Source organism: Scyliorhinus torazame, chromosome 11, assembly GCF_047496885.1.
Source record: "Scyliorhinus torazame isolate Kashiwa2021f chromosome 11, sScyTor2.1, whole genome shotgun sequence".
Taxonomy (NCBI): domain Eukaryota; kingdom Metazoa; phylum Chordata; class Chondrichthyes; order Carcharhiniformes; family Scyliorhinidae; genus Scyliorhinus; species Scyliorhinus torazame.
Window position 1 is genome coordinate 89,816,881 of NC_092717.1, and position 14,989 is coordinate 89,831,869.

Genomic DNA, 14,989 nt, shown 5'->3' on the forward strand with positions numbered 1-14,989 from the left:
ATGCAGAGAAGGTTCAGGGATAGAATAGGGAAGTAGGGGCTTCGTGGGTGAGGATGGAGGCGGGACCACGGGCACTGGCAAGAGCACTGCTCCTGATGGCCCCAGGGAGGTATTAGGCATGCCCGGTGGGTGTTGGAGGGGGGGGGGGGTTGGAGAGGGGGGCCATCTTGCCGATTAACGGGAGGATTTTGGAGGAGGATTAAGATGAAGTGGATGGAGGAGCTGGGAATGGCACTGGAGGAGGGATTGTGGTGTGAGGTGCTGTGGAGGGTGAATGCCTCAGCTTCTCCACCCTGAGCCTCGGCGTGGCGGGGTGACCTGGAGGTTTTGGCTCTGGAGAAAGTGAAATTTTCTCTAAGGTGAGGGGAGTGAGTGACGGATTCTACAATAGTTTATTTATTTTGCAATTTGGGGAGTTGGTTACCATTGACAGCTGAGGGAGGGGTGGTGGGGGGCTTAATGTGTTGGGTGGGTTTTGTGTTTGTTGTAAATTGTAAAAATGTTGACAATTTGAAATAAAAGTAATTTTTTTAAAAACTAACTGCGTTCTGGGCACCCTTTAAAAATAGAGTCCCTTTGAGGAGCTGGTCTTGCTGGTGTCTTTAGTTCCCCACTGCAGAAAAATATTGTAAGTGTGGGGTTTTTCAGTGAGAATCTCCCCAAGCTCCAAATAAATGACTCTTCTGGATCACGCCCAAATACTCGGCAGGAATCACCCTGCAAAACCCGCCCAAAATAACACAAGTCATTTTTTGGGTGAATGTCACCCTTAATTAAATCAAAATATCGGGCGGAATTCCCCCCCCCGCACGCCGGGCGAGAGAATCGCCCGGGCGCCGCTCGAGTCCCGCCACGCCGCCCCGACTCCTGCACGTGATTCTCCCACCCCCCCAAACCGGCGCAGTGCGAATCACGGCTGGCCGCTGGGAGAATCGCCGCTTGCTGTTGGTAATGGGCGAGCGGCGATTCTCCGGCCCGCCCAACATGACAGGTTCCCGCTGGCACCATCCACACCTGGTCGCTGCCGGCGGGAACAGCGTGGGGACGCTGGGGGGGCGGTCTGTGGGGGGGGCGAGGGGGCTTCCTGCACCGGGGGGGGGGGCTCAAAAGGGGTCTGGCCCGTGATCGGTGCCCACCGATTGGCGGGCCGGCCTCTCTGAAGGAGGACCTCCGCTGCCCCACAAGATCCATCCGACATCTTCTTGCGGGGCGACCGCAGGGAGGACGGCAACCGCGCATGCGCGGGTTGGCGCCGGACAGCCCACGCATGTGCGTGTGACGTCATTTAAGCGGCGGCGGTCGCGTCATTTATGCGGCGCCGCTTTTACGCGGCGCCAAGGCCCGGCGCGCATAAATGACACGGCACCACTCCTAGCCCCCCGGGGGCGGGAGAATAGGGGGCTGAGAACGGCCTCCGACGCCAGAGTGAAACACTCCGGTTTTCACTCCGGCATCGGGACTTAGTCTCCCGATGGGAGAATTGCACCCATCATTCCTGGGAGTGTTGATGCAGCCCAGACCCCACAGGGCCAAAGGGCATGGAAGGAAATCTCTTTTTATATGCACTCAAAGTACTTAATCTATATCCTCAACCTTAATAATGCAATCAATATACCATTACCAAAGAGTTCATAATTAATTGGCCACTTAAGGGCCTTTAATGGCCCACAGGTGAGTGGAAGTTTATCCTGAGGATAAAGTTCCAGCGTATGCACATAGGTGATGGATACAGCACTGTCACCATGCCAACCATTTTAATGCTTTCACTGCTTGCCAATCTTCCCCAGGTGTGGGGTTAAATTCCAGCCCTCAATCTTAAGGCTTTGTGTTGCATATGCTCAAAGCTTATGCCTGAGGCAGCCTCCAACCCATGAACCCAAATATCACTCCTGCCATCTTTAGGCAGGAGTCAATGCAGAAATATTTAAATAATTCTGGGGGATAAAATGATTCAGGTTTCCAGCCAGAGAGTCCATTGGGGACACCCATCAAGCCTACCCACTTGTCTCAAATTATTTTTGAATTCATTCTATGGATGTGGGCTTTGCTGGCTAGAGCAGCATACTTCATTGCAGTGTTAATGTGAGCCTACTTGTGACAATAATAAAGATTATTGATTATTGCTTGTCCCTATTGCTGTTGAGAACGTGGTGGTCACCTGCCTTCTTGAACCACTGTAGTCCATGTGGAGTAGGAACCCAGATTGTCCTAAGTTAAAATTGAGGCAGATGTTTCAGTGAAACCTCATCATCCAAAGATGAGCCAAAGAGTCCAAAGATGTGCAGGTTAGGTGGATTTGCCATGCTAAATTGCCCTTTGTGTCTTAAAAAAAAAAGGTTAGGTGGGGTTACTGGATTACGGGGATAGGTTGTAAGTGTGGGCTTAAATGGGGTGCTCTTTCCAAGAGCCGGTGCAGACTCGATGGGCCAAATGGCCTCCTGCATTGTAAATTCTAGAAATCACGTGTAACCTGCACATGTGTTGTGATGGCAGTTTTTGCTCTCATTTCTGCAGACGTGTCACCTTGAGGAATGAGCGCATCCTTGAATGAGCCACAATTCACTTCTACCAAAATTTGTCTTTACTTTAGAACAGATCTGACCTGACCTGCACATTAAATTCTGGTTTCCTATGCCACTTTTGATATGGCCATGATATGGAGATGCCGGCGTTGGACTGGGGTGAGCACAGTAAGAAGTCTTACAACACCAGGTTAAAGTCCAACAGGTTTGTTTCAATGTCACTAGCTTTCGGAGCGCTGCTCCTTCCTCACCTGAGGAAAGCTAGTGACATCGAAACAGACATGTTGGACTTTAACCTGGTGTTGTAAGACGTCTTACTGCACTTTTGTAGGCTAGCTGTTTTTAAAAATTGTTTCATGTTTCCATTTATTAATATGGCAATTACCTGTTTGGTAGGTGTGATGCCACTAGCCCATACATCCACTCAGTGGGCTGGTGTCGGGAACAAGGCAAGCCACTTACTCCTCCTCAAGGTGGGTGAGTCAATATGCTTCAGAGATCAGTACAATTCTTAGAAATCAGATTCTAGAGTATAAGAACCGTATACGCATGCCAGTTGTTCAAACCATCAAACGTTCTCATCATTTATATCGTTTAGGTATTTCCTAGAACTGTACTTCCCAAACGTTTTCGGAGTATGAGCCCATTTTAATACCTCATAATTAAAATGATACAGGGCAGAAGAGGCCCTTTGGCCCATCAAGCCTGCACCAACAAATACAAGCTACTCACTACACTAATCCTACTTCCCAGCACTTGGCCAATAGCCTTGAATGTTTTGACATTTCAAGTGTTCATCCAAATACATTTTAAAGATTGTGAGGTTTCCTACCTTAACTACCCTCCGAGGCAGTGCATTCCAGATTCCCATCACTTCCTGGGTGAAAAAGATTTCCCTCAATTCCCCTCTAAACCTCCTGCCTTTCACCTGAAAATAATGTCCCCTTGATATTGACCCTTCAACTAAGAGGAACAGCTGCTTTCTATCCACCCTGTCCATGACCCTCATATTCTTATACACCTCGCTCAGGTTCCCTTTCAGCTTTCTGTGTTCCAAGAAAAACAACTCGAGCTTATCCAGCCTCTCTGCATAGCTAAAATGCCCTGTCCCAGGCAACATCCTGGTGAATCTCCTCTGTAGCTTTGCTAGTGCAGTCACATTCTTCTTATAGTGCGGTGACCAGAACTGAACACAGTGTTCCAGCTGTGGTCTAACTAAAGTCCTGTACAGCTCCAACATAACCTCCCTGTTCTTAGATTTTTGTGCCACAACTGACATAGGCAAGTGTTCTGTATGCCTTCTTAACTATCCTATTAATCTGTCCTGCCGCCTTCAGGGATCTGCCATCACACACCCCCAAGATCCCTCTGTCACTCTGAGCTGCTTAGTGTCCTGCCATTCATTGTGGCATCCCTTGTCGTGTTACTCCTTCCAAAGTACATCACCTCACACTTTTCAAGGTTAAATTCCATCTGCCACTAATCTGCCCATCTGACCAATCCATCTATATCCTTCTGTAACCTCAGACCTTCTTCACTGTCAACCACCTGGCCAATCTTTATGTCATCTTCAAACTTATTATCATGCCCCTCATATTTCTCTCTCTCCCTCAGCCCTCATCTCTCCCATGTTCAACACGGCTTTGATAAAGGGTCATCTGGTTTCGAAACGTTAGCTCTTTTCTCTCCCTACAGATACTGCCAGACCTGCTGAGATGTTCCAGCATTTATTTTTGGTACCACATTTCTTTTTCTAATTAAGGGGCAATTTAGCGTGGCCAATCCACCTACCCTGCACATCTTTTGGGTTGTGGGGGGAGACTCATGCAGACACGGGGAGAATGTGCAAACTTCACACGGTCAGTGATCCGGGGCCAGGATCGAACCCGGGTCTTCGGCTCCATGAGCCAGCTGTGATAACCATTGTACCACTACCGCCCCTAAAGCGGTCACATTAACCGTCCTTCAGTCCTTTGGTATCTCCCCTGTGGCCAGAGGGAAATTCAAAATTTTGAGTCAGAGCCCCTGTAATTTCCTCTCTTGCCTCACACAGCAGCCTGGGATACAACTCATCTGGACCTGGGGATTTGTCCACCTTTAAGTCCGTCAAAAGTTCCTGTACCTCCTCACTCCCTCTGTAAAACTGCTCAAGAACATCACAGTCCCTCTGTCTGACTTCCGCACCCACATTCTCCTTATCCAAAGTGAAGACTGATGTGAAGTTACTAGTTTAACACACTACCATTGTCATCCAGCTCAATGCACAGATGGGGGAATCTGTCCCTAATGAATTTGTCCCTAATGGGTCCTACTATTTCCCTTGTAATCCTCTTCACCTTGATATACTTCTGGAGTATCTTGGGATTTTCCCGAATTTTACCGGCCGGCCAGTGCTTTTTCATGCCCCCTCTTTGCTCTCCTGATTGCTTTTTGAGTTCCCCTTGCACTTTCTATATTCCACGAGGGCCTCCAGATTTGCTCCCTTTGTATCTGTTAAAAGCTTCCCTTTCCTTCCTATCTAGTCCTGAATATTCCTAGACATCTAGGGTTCTCTGGTCTTGCTGCTCCTACATTTCACCCTAAATGGAATATGTTGGACCTGTACTCTTGCCAATTCCATTTTGGAACCCCCCATTGTTCTGCTGTAGATTTACCCAGAAGGATCTGTTCCCAGTTTACTTTGGTCAGATACTGCCTTATTTTAACAAAATCAGCCTTCCCCCAATCCAAAACCCTTTTTTTGCAGACCATCTTTTTCCTTTTCCATGACAAATTTAAAACATACAGTGCTGCGATCACATAAAATGTGACCTCAAACACCTGTCTGGCTTTGTTCCCAAGAACTAGGTTGAACACCACACCATCCCTTTTTGGACAAAGAAAAATACAGCACAGGAACGGGCCTTATTTTTCCAAAATCAGCCTTCCTCCGCCGACCCCTTGCTCCTCCGCCCACCCCTTACCCCTCCGCCCACCCCTTACCCCTCCGCCCACCCCTTACCCCTCCGCCCACTCCTTGCTCCTCCGCCTACCCCTTGCTCCTCTGCCTACCCCTTGCTCCATTATTTCTCGCTCCTTCATCCGCTGCTCCTCCATCTCCCGCTTCTGCAACATCCATCCCCGCTCCTCCAGCTTCCATCCCCGCTCCTCCAGCTTCCATCCCCGCTCCTCCAGCTTCCATCCCCGCTCCTCCAGCTTCCATCACCGCTCCTCCAGCTTCCATCCCCCGCTCCTCCAGCTTCCATCCCCCGCTCCTCCAGCTTCCATTCCCGCTCCTCGCGCTTCCATCCCCGCTCCTCGCGCTTCCATCCCGCGCTCCTCCAGCTTCCAACCCCGCTCCTCCAGCTTCCATCCCCGCTCCACCAGCTTCCATCCCCGCTCCTCGCGCTTCCATCCCCGCTCCTCGCGCTTCCATCCCCGCTCCTCGCGCTTCCATCCCCGCTCCTCGCGCTCCCATCCCCGCTCCTCGCGCTCCCATCCCCGCTCCTCGCGCTTCCATCCCCGCTCCTCGCGCTTCCATCCCGCGCTCCTCCAGCTTCCATCCCCGCTCCTCCAGCTTCCATCCCCGCTCCTCCAGCTTCCATCCCCCACTCCTCCAGCTTCCATCCCCGCTCCTCCAGCTTCCATCCCCCGCTCCTCCAGCTTCCATCCCCGCTCCTCCAGCTTCCATCCCCGCTCCTCCAGCTTCCATCCCCGCTCCTCCAGCTTCCATCCCCGCTCCTCCAGCTTCCATCCCCTACTCCTCCAACCTCCATCTTCCGACCTCCAACTCCCGCTCCTCAAGCCTCCATTTCTCGGTTTCCAGCCTCCATCTCCCGCTCCTTCAGCCTCCATCCCTCCTTCTTCAGCTCCCCCATCTCTGCCTTCTTTAGCTCCCCCACCTTTGCCTTCTTCAACTTCCCCAGCTCTACCTCCTTCAGCCTGGATCTCCCCATCCTTCACCCCGCGTCTCTCCCTCCTTCACCCCGCATCTCTCCATCTGTCACCATGGCTCTCTCCCACCCACCCCCTCACCCCATGCCTCTTCTTCCCTCACCCTCATCTCTCCCCCCCTCAGCCCGCGTCTCTCCCTCCCTCAGCCCGCATCTCTCCCTCGCTCAGCCCGCATCTCTCCTTCGCTCATCCCGTATATCTCCCTCCCTCAGCTCGCATCTCTCCCTCGCTCAGCCCGCATCTCTCCCTCGCTCAGCCCGCATCTCTCCTTCGCTCATCCCGTATATCTCCCTCCCTCAGCTCGCATCTCTCCCTCGCTCAGCCCGCATCTCTCCCTCGCTCAGCCTGTACCTCTCCCTCGCTCAGCCCGTATCTCTCCCTCGCTCAGCCCGCATCTCTCCCTCCCTCAGCCCGCATCTCTCCCTCCCTCAGCCCGCATCTCGCACTCGCTCAGCCCGCATCTCTCCCTCCCTCAGCCCGCATCTCTCCCTCCCTCAGCCCGCATCTCTCCCTCCCTCAGCCCGCATCTCTCCCTCGCTCAGCCCGCATCTCTCCCTCGCTCAGCCCGCATCTCTCCCTCGCTCAGCCCGCATCTCTCCCTCCCTCAGCCTGCATCTCTCCCTCCCTCAGCCCGCATCTCTCCCTCCCTCAGCCCGCATCTCTCCCTCGCTCAGCCCGCATCTCTCCCTCCCTCAGCCTGCATCTCTCCCCCCCTCAGCCCGCATCTCTCCCTCCCTCAGCCCGCATCTCTCCCTTCCTCAGCCCGCATCTCTCCCTCGCTCAGCCCGCATCTCTCCCTCCCTCAGCCCGCATCTCTCCCTCCCTCAGCCCGCATCTCTCCCTCCCTCAGCCCGCATCTCTCCCTCGCTCAGCCCGCATCTCTCCCTCGCTCAGCCCGCACCTCTCCCTCGCTCAGCCCGCCTCTCTCCCTCCCTCAGCCCGCCTCTCTCCCTCCCTCAGCCCGCCTCTCTCCCTCCCTCAGCCCGCATCTCTCCCTCACTCAACCCGCACCTCTCGCTCGCTCAACCCGCACCTCTCCCTCGCTCAGCCTGCACTTCTCCCTCGCTCAGCCTGCACTTCTCCCTCACTCAGCCTGCACTTCTCCCTCGCTCAGCCCGCATCTCTCCCTCCCACAACACGCATCTCTCCCTCCCACAACCCGCACCTCTCCCTCGCTCAGCCTGCACTTCTCCCTCACTCATCCCGTATCTCTCCCTCCCTCAGCCCGCATCTCTCCCTCACTCAACCCGCATCTCTCCCTCGCTCAGCCCGCACCTCTCCCTCGCTCAGCCCGCATCTCTCCCTCGCTCAACCCGCATCTCTCCCTCGCTCAGCCCGCATCTCTCCCTCGCTCAGCCCGCATCTCTCCCTCGCTCAGCCCGCATCACTCCCTCGCTCAGCCCGCATCTCTCCCTCGCTCAACCCGCATCTCTCCCTCCCTCAGCCCGCATCTCTCCCTCGCTCAGCCCGCATCTCTCCCTCGCTCAGCCTGCACTTCTCCCTCGCTCATCCCGTATCTCTCCCTCCCTCAGCACGCATCTCTCCCTCGCTCAGCCCGCATCTCTCCCTCGCTCAGCCCGCATCTCTCTTTCGCTCAACCCGCATCTCTCCCTCGCTCAGCCCGCATCTCTCCCTCGCTCAGCCCGCATCTCTCCCTCACTCAACCCGCACCTCTCCCTCGCTCAGCCCGCATCTCTCCCTCACTCAACCCGCATCTCTCCCTCGCTCAGCCCGCACCTCTCCCTCGCTCAGCCCGCATCTCTCCCTCGCTCAGCCCGCATCTCTCTTTCGCTCAACCCGCATCTCTCCCTCGCTCAGCCCGTATCTCTCCCTCCCTCAGCCCGCATCTCTCCCTCACTCAACCCGCATCTCTCCCTCGCTCAGCCCGCACCTCTCCCTCGCTCAGCCCGCACCACTCCCTCGCTCAGCCCGCACCTCTCCCTCGCTCAGCCCGCATCTCTCCCTCGCTCAGCCCGCATCTCTCCCTCGCTCAGCCCGCATCTCTCCCTCGCTCAGCCCGCATCTCTCCCTCGCTCAGCCCGCATCTCTCCCTCGCTCAGCCCGCATCTCTCCCTCGCTCAGCCCGCATCTCTCCCTCGCTCAACCCGCATCTCTCCCTCCCTCAGCCCGCATCTCTCCCTCACTCAACCCGCATCTCTCCCTCGCTCAGCCTGCACTTCTCCCTCGCTCATCCCGTATCTCTCCCTCCCTCAGCACGCATCTCTCCCTTGCTCAGCCCGCATCTGTCCCTCGCTCAGCCCGCATCTCTCTTTCGCTCAACCCGCATCTCTCCCTCGCTCAGCCCGTATCTCTCCCTCCCTCAGCCCGCATCTCTCCCTCCCTCAGCCCGCATCTCTCCCTCGCTCAGCCCGCACCTCTATCTCGCTCAGCCCGCACCTCTCCCTCGCTCAGCCCGCACCTCTCCCTCGCTCAGCCCGCACCTCTCCCTCGCTCAGCCCGCATCTCTCCCTCGCTCAGCCCGCATCTCTCCCTCGCTCAGCCCGCATCTATCCCTCACTCAGCCCGCATCTCTCCCTCGCTCAGCCCGCATCTCTCCCTCGCTCAGCCCGAATCGCTCCCTCGCTCAGCCCGCACCTCTCCCTCGCTCAACCCGCACCTCTCCCTCGCTCAGCCCGCACTTCTCCCTCGCTCAGCCTGCACTTCTCCCTCGCTCAGCCTGCACTTCTCCCTCGCTCAGCCCGCATCTCTCCCTCCCACAACCCGCATCTCTCCCTCCCACAACCCGCACCTCTCCCTCGCTCAGCCTGCACTTCTCCCTCGCTCATCCCGTATCTCTCCCTCCCTCAGCCCGCATCTCTCCCTCCCTCAGCCCGCATCTCTCCCTCGCTCAACCCGCATCTCTCTTTCGCTCAACCCGCATCTCTCCCTCGCTCAGCCCGCATCTCTCCCTCGCTCAGCCCGCATCTCTCCCTCGCTCAGCCCGCATCTCTCCCTCGCTCAGCCCGCATCTCTCCCTCACTCAGCCCGCATCTCTCCCTCCCTCAGCCCGCATCTCTCCCTCACTCAGCCCGCATCTCTCCCTCCCTCAGCCCGCATCTCTCCCTCCCTCAGCCCGCATCTCTCCCTCGCTCAGCCCGCATCTATCCCTCACTCAGCCCGCATCTCTCCCTCGCTCAGCCCGCATCTCTCCCTCGCTCAGCCCGCACCTCTATCTCGCTCAGCCCGCACCTCTCCCTCGCTCAGCCCGCACCTCTCCCTCGCTCAGCCCGCACCTCTCCCTCGCTCAGCCCGCATCTCTCCCTCGCTCAGCCCGCATCTCTCCCTCGCTCAGCCCGCATCTATCCCTCGCTCAGCCCGCATCTCTCCCTCGCTCAGCCCGAATCGCTCCCTCGCTCAGCCCGCACCTCTCCCTCGCTCAGCCCGCACCTCTCCCTCGCTCAGCCCGCACTTCTCCCTCGCTCAGCCTGCACTTCTCCCTCGCTCAGCCTGCACTTCCCCCTCGCTCAGCCCGCATCTCTCCCTCCCACAACCCGCATCTCTCCCTCCCACAACCCGCACCTCTCCCTCGCTCAGCCTGCACTTCTCCCTCGCTCATCCCGTATCTCTCCCTCCCTCAGCCCGCATCTCTCCCTCCCTCAGCCCGCATCTCTCCCTCGCTCAACCCGCATCTCTCTTTCGCTCAACCCGCATCTCTCCCTCGCTCAGCCCGCATCTCTCCCTCGCTCAGCCCGCATCTCTCCCTCGCTCAGCCCGCATCTCTCCCTCCCTCAGCCCGCTTCTCTCCCTCCCTCAGCCCGCATCTCTCCCTCACTCAGCCCGCATCTCTCCCTCCCTCAGCCCGCATCTCTCCCTCCCTCAGCCCGCATCTCTCCCTCCCTCAGCCCGCATCTCTCCCTCCCTCAGCCCGCATCGCTCCCTCCCTCAGCCCGCATCTCTCCCTCCCTCAGCCCGCATCTCTCCCTCCCTCAGCCCGAATCGCTCCCTGCCTAATTTCCGACCTGTTCACCATTCCCATCTCTTTCACCCCTCTAATGTCGCTCGTGAGGGAAGTTGATGAAAAGGCTGAATTTCTCCCCCAAAATACCTACCTATTCACAGGCTTTTTGGAAGCAGCAGCAATTGTGTTTCAGAGGCCAGTCCATTAGGCCATGCCCACCAATAACAAAACGTGAGGGTTTGAAGAGGTCTCACAGCTGTCAGAAATCAGTTCATGATTCACATCAGGCCTTAAAGCTTCCTAGCTCACAACCTCACTGGGGGTTCCGACCCAAAGTTTGGAAAGGCCTGGCCTAGGATATGTATAAACTTGGCTATCGGAAAAAAAGGAGTGCAATGACATCAATTGTACCATGAATGATAACAATAAAGAGAAGAAAGAACACTCAATTGATCAATTTAGGGTGAAATTTGACCTCATTAATCCCATTTTCCAAGCTATGGTAATATCTGATACAGCTTTGAATTGTCCTCTCCTGTTGGCTCATGGAGGACAACTGATCTTAATGCTGCCGCAGTTCCAGAAGTTCCATTGGGTTAGAGTCCTCCTCGAATCTTAGTCCTCATTGTGCATTGTCTTGTCCTGTGGAGAGATAAAGTTGCTGAGTACTTCGGGCAAGATAGACCATGAATGTGTGTCCTCTGCTTGTTGTGTGGGATGCTGAGGGAGAGACAAAGCGGTGACTGTTATGAGGAGGTTTTGATTTTAGAGCATCTGTATGGAGGGCTAGGTGAGGAGCGAGCCATGACAGAGTGGGTTTTTGTGCAAAGGCTAGGAGGTTTGAGAAGAATTCTGCTTGTGGGTGCTGTGATGGGAGAAGTGAGTGTAATAAGACTGAGAAGTGTTCTAGTGTGGCCGTCTGCTTGATGATGGAGTGTACGAAGAAAAGTGGAGAATTGTTAAAAGTGGGCAGAGGAGGAGGTCATTGAAATACTTCCTGGTCTGGATGCAGGTTCAGGAGTGATGCTGTTGGAATTGATGAACCCAATGATCTATTCCCATATTTAGTGTACTGGGGGATTTGCCTTCAACGTATGCTAACTCAGTTTCTTGCTGCACCTTTCCAACAGCAAAATCCCTCAATGCAGTGCAACCTGCTTTAAGAGGTGACTCTCAGGGCAGCACGGTGGCACAGTGGTTAGCACTGCTGCCTCACGGCGCTGAGGTCCAATGTTCAGCCCTGGCTCTGGGTCACTGACTGTGTGGAGTTTGCACATTCTCCCCGTGTTTGCGTGGGTTTCACCCCCACAACCCAAAGATAGGCAGCAAAGTAGCACAGTTGCTTCTCAGCTCCAGGGTCCTAGGTTCGATTCCCGGCCGGGTCACTGTCTGTGCAGAGTCTGCACGTTCTCCCCGTGTCTGTGTGGGTTTCCTTCGGGTGCTCCGGTTTCGTCCCACAGTTCAGTGATGTGCAGGTTAGGTGGATTGGCCATGCTAAATTGCTCCTTAATTGGAAAAATGAATTAGGTACTCTAAATTTAAAAAAAAAAGAAGCGGATTCTCACTTCAAATAAGCCTTTGGTTAGTTGACTAAAATTGTGGTCTGGCAGTGGCTGATGAGAGCTGTGGTTTTCTGCAGTATCAGTAAATCAGTTGGGAAGTCTCTGGTGAGATAATGATGAGGCTGGGAACTAAAATATCTCAGCCAGTTTTTGGAGGCATTGAGTGCGTTTTGAACTGACAAGAAAACCTTAAATAAATTGACTTGTTCATTCAAGGGTAAATACATTTTTAACAGCGTAATAAGTTGGATATTTTTTTTAAAAACTTTTTGTATCTTATCTCTCACCCAATTTTCTTTCCCTCTTTATTTTCCTTTCTTTACCCAAGTTGGCATTAAATGAACAATTCTAACTTGCACTTCCTGGTATAGAATCTCAGGGAGGGATTCTTTGGCCGCGCCCACCCGGTGACCGGATTCCCTCCCGAGGCTATCGGACCTTTAGAATATAATAATAATTTTTATTGTCACAAGTAGGGTTACATTAACACTGCAATGAAGTTACTGTGAAAAGCCCCTAGTCGCCACATTCCAGCGCCTGTTCGGGTACACAGAGGAAGAAGTCAAAATGTCCAAATTACCTAACAGCACGTCTTTCGGGACTTGTCGGAAGAAACCGGAGAACCCAGAGGAAACCCATGCAGACACAGGGAGAACGTGCAGACTCCGCACAGACAGTGACTCTAGCCGGGAATTGAACCTGGCACCCTGGCGCTGTCAAGCAACAGTGCTAAACACTGTGTGACCGTGCTGCCCATGGTCACCGTCCCGTCCGTGGTGATCTTGTGGCAGGCGCGTCCGAAGAATCCAGCCCTTTGTGTCTCAGACATGCCCACTAGACATGCACACATGCTCTCTCTCTATCCATTCGAACCCAGAGGTGAGGGGAGAGAGTTATAGAGTTGAAAGACTAGGTAACTGAACATGTGGCCACCGTTGGTGCATGATTAAAAGCTGGGATGTTCAAGCGACAAAGTTTGATGAGCGCAAACATCTTGGAGAGTTGTTTGGCTGGAAGAGATTACTGAGATAGGGATAGGGAAGAGCGAGTCCATGCACAAAAAGGATGAAATATTAAAATTACGACATTGCTTGACTGAGAGCTTCTGTAGGAAAGTGAGCACAAGGGTTATGGGTAAACCAGACTTGGTGCACATTAACACAAGGACAGCATAATTTTGGATGGCCAAAAATCTATGGAGGGTAGAATATGGGAGGCCAGTCAGGGGCCATTGGAATAGTCAAGTCTACAGGTACAAAGGCACAAATGAAGGTTTCAGCAGCACATGAACTGAGATGGGATGGAGTCGGGTGATGTTACAGAGGCAAAAATAGATCTTAGCGATGCCATAAAAATGTGGTTGGGATCAAATACAACACAAAATTTGTGAACAGACTGCTTTTGTCTCATCTTTCCAATATTTAATGGGAGGACATTTCTGCTCCTGTAGCTACCTGGGTTGGCCACTTCCTGATTTTAAGATGGAGATCCGCTAAGAATGCAGGGAAATTCAGCCAATGCAGGAAAAACAAACAGGTGCAAAGTTTCCTGTAATCAGAACTTGCAGGAACCCAGACAGCACTGAAACTAACAACCATCTACATATTAATGAGCGATCCCCGGGAACAATTGGAAACAGTTGAGGTAAACAAGGCCAAGCCAGACTCCTCGGCGCCAGCAGGAGCCAAGACAAAGGAAGGCCAACGGACACTTAAGAACCGCCCAGCGATCAGGGAACAGCTCCAGTATTGGAGAAATCGATCCAAGTTTTTTTTCAGAACTTAGTCCGATCACTTGGAACCAGGTACGGGGTCCGCCCAAAAGGGCGTGAAGCCCCTAGGGTCTATAAAATAGAGTCCCCAAGTTCAATTCATCCTTCTTGGCAGGGTCTCTCAGCAGCTCGAAACAACCGTTGAACGTGACCTGCCTAGTAGCTGCACCAACCAAGTAAGTCTCCAGTCAACGCACGCTACGAGACTGGCGCTCCTAGCTACCAGTCTATACGAGCTTTGAAGCCTGCAGACTCAGAATCGAACAAAAGGCCATTTGTTCCCCTGACCTGGTGGGCCAGTTCCAAAGCTAAGTATAGGCCTTTTAGTGTTAGAGATAGTCTAGTAAGTAGAGTTTTATACATGAGTAGTGATTGACTGTGTATAATAAATGTGTTCTGATTTGAAACGTACTAACTGGTGTATTGAGTTATTGATCAGCACTTGAACTTGAACCTCGTGGTGGTATCATAAAGATACCTGGCGACTCTCGAGCAAAGGTTATAAATCAGAGCAAATTAAGTAAAGACACAACGAGCAACCAACCAACTAAGAGCCAACCAAAACTTATCAACACTTACTGGCGACATCTGACAGATGCCGACTTAGAAGTGGCCTAACCACTCCGGGAGAACCCAAAATTTGAATTGAGAATCCAATTGAGAACAGAAACATTCACAAGTGTTCAAGCAGGTCTGATCAATCCTCATAATTCGGAAGCGTGCTAATGCATGCATAACTAACAGGGCTATGAGGTAAAACTGATAGATTTTGTTGCGAAAAACTGTCGGGAGTTTGTATTCCGGAAAATAGCGAATGTCGTACCCGTGTTTACTGCACCGCCTTAGTACCCCTCGTTCCAAATTTTAAAAGAGAGCATTCTGATAGGAAAAATGGCAATGAAGGCAATGGAACGCCTTATGAACCCTCAAGAATTTGTGGTCGCAGTGACCAGCAGCAGAGTAGGTCAGTGTCCCGTTTGGGAAGTTGTGATTAGAAGGTACCTCAAAGGGAAGGGATGGCCCCTTTGGAGTGACTTTTGTTCAAATGAGGAAACGGGTCCCGGGAGTATAGGACATACTTGGTGGAGAACCTGAGCGAAATCCATAAGAAGAGGTTAGGGAAAGCTCGCAACCTGATGGCAATCGTGTCCTGTCTGGCACAATTGCGAGGCACAGAGGAGGTCGTTCGGACGCTCCGCAAAGAGATAGAAGAGAGACATCGAATGAGCAAGGTCGATGTTAGTGAGATCGAGAGAGAGAATATAGAATTGAGAAGGAAGTTGGCAGCAAGGGACGTAGAGGT

General features: G+C 53.4%; 1 protein-coding gene across 4 annotated transcripts in view; it reads left to right on the forward strand.

Annotated features, from left to right (window-relative positions):
- Window positions 1-14,989, forward strand: part of LOC140385371 (lethal(3)malignant brain tumor-like protein 4) — a 555,015-nt gene that overhangs the window by 201,167 nt on the left and 338,859 nt on the right. For all 4 annotated transcript variants that reach the window (XR_011933346.1, XM_072467457.1, XM_072467455.1 and 1 more), the window contains one exon: window positions 2,919-2,995. Coding sequence is in view for 3 of the 4 variants with exons in the window: in XM_072467457.1 (XP_072323558.1) it covers window positions 2,919-2,995 (77 nt within the window). In the remaining variant the exon portion in view is untranslated. The remainder of the gene's footprint in view (window positions 1-2,918; window positions 2,996-14,989) is intronic.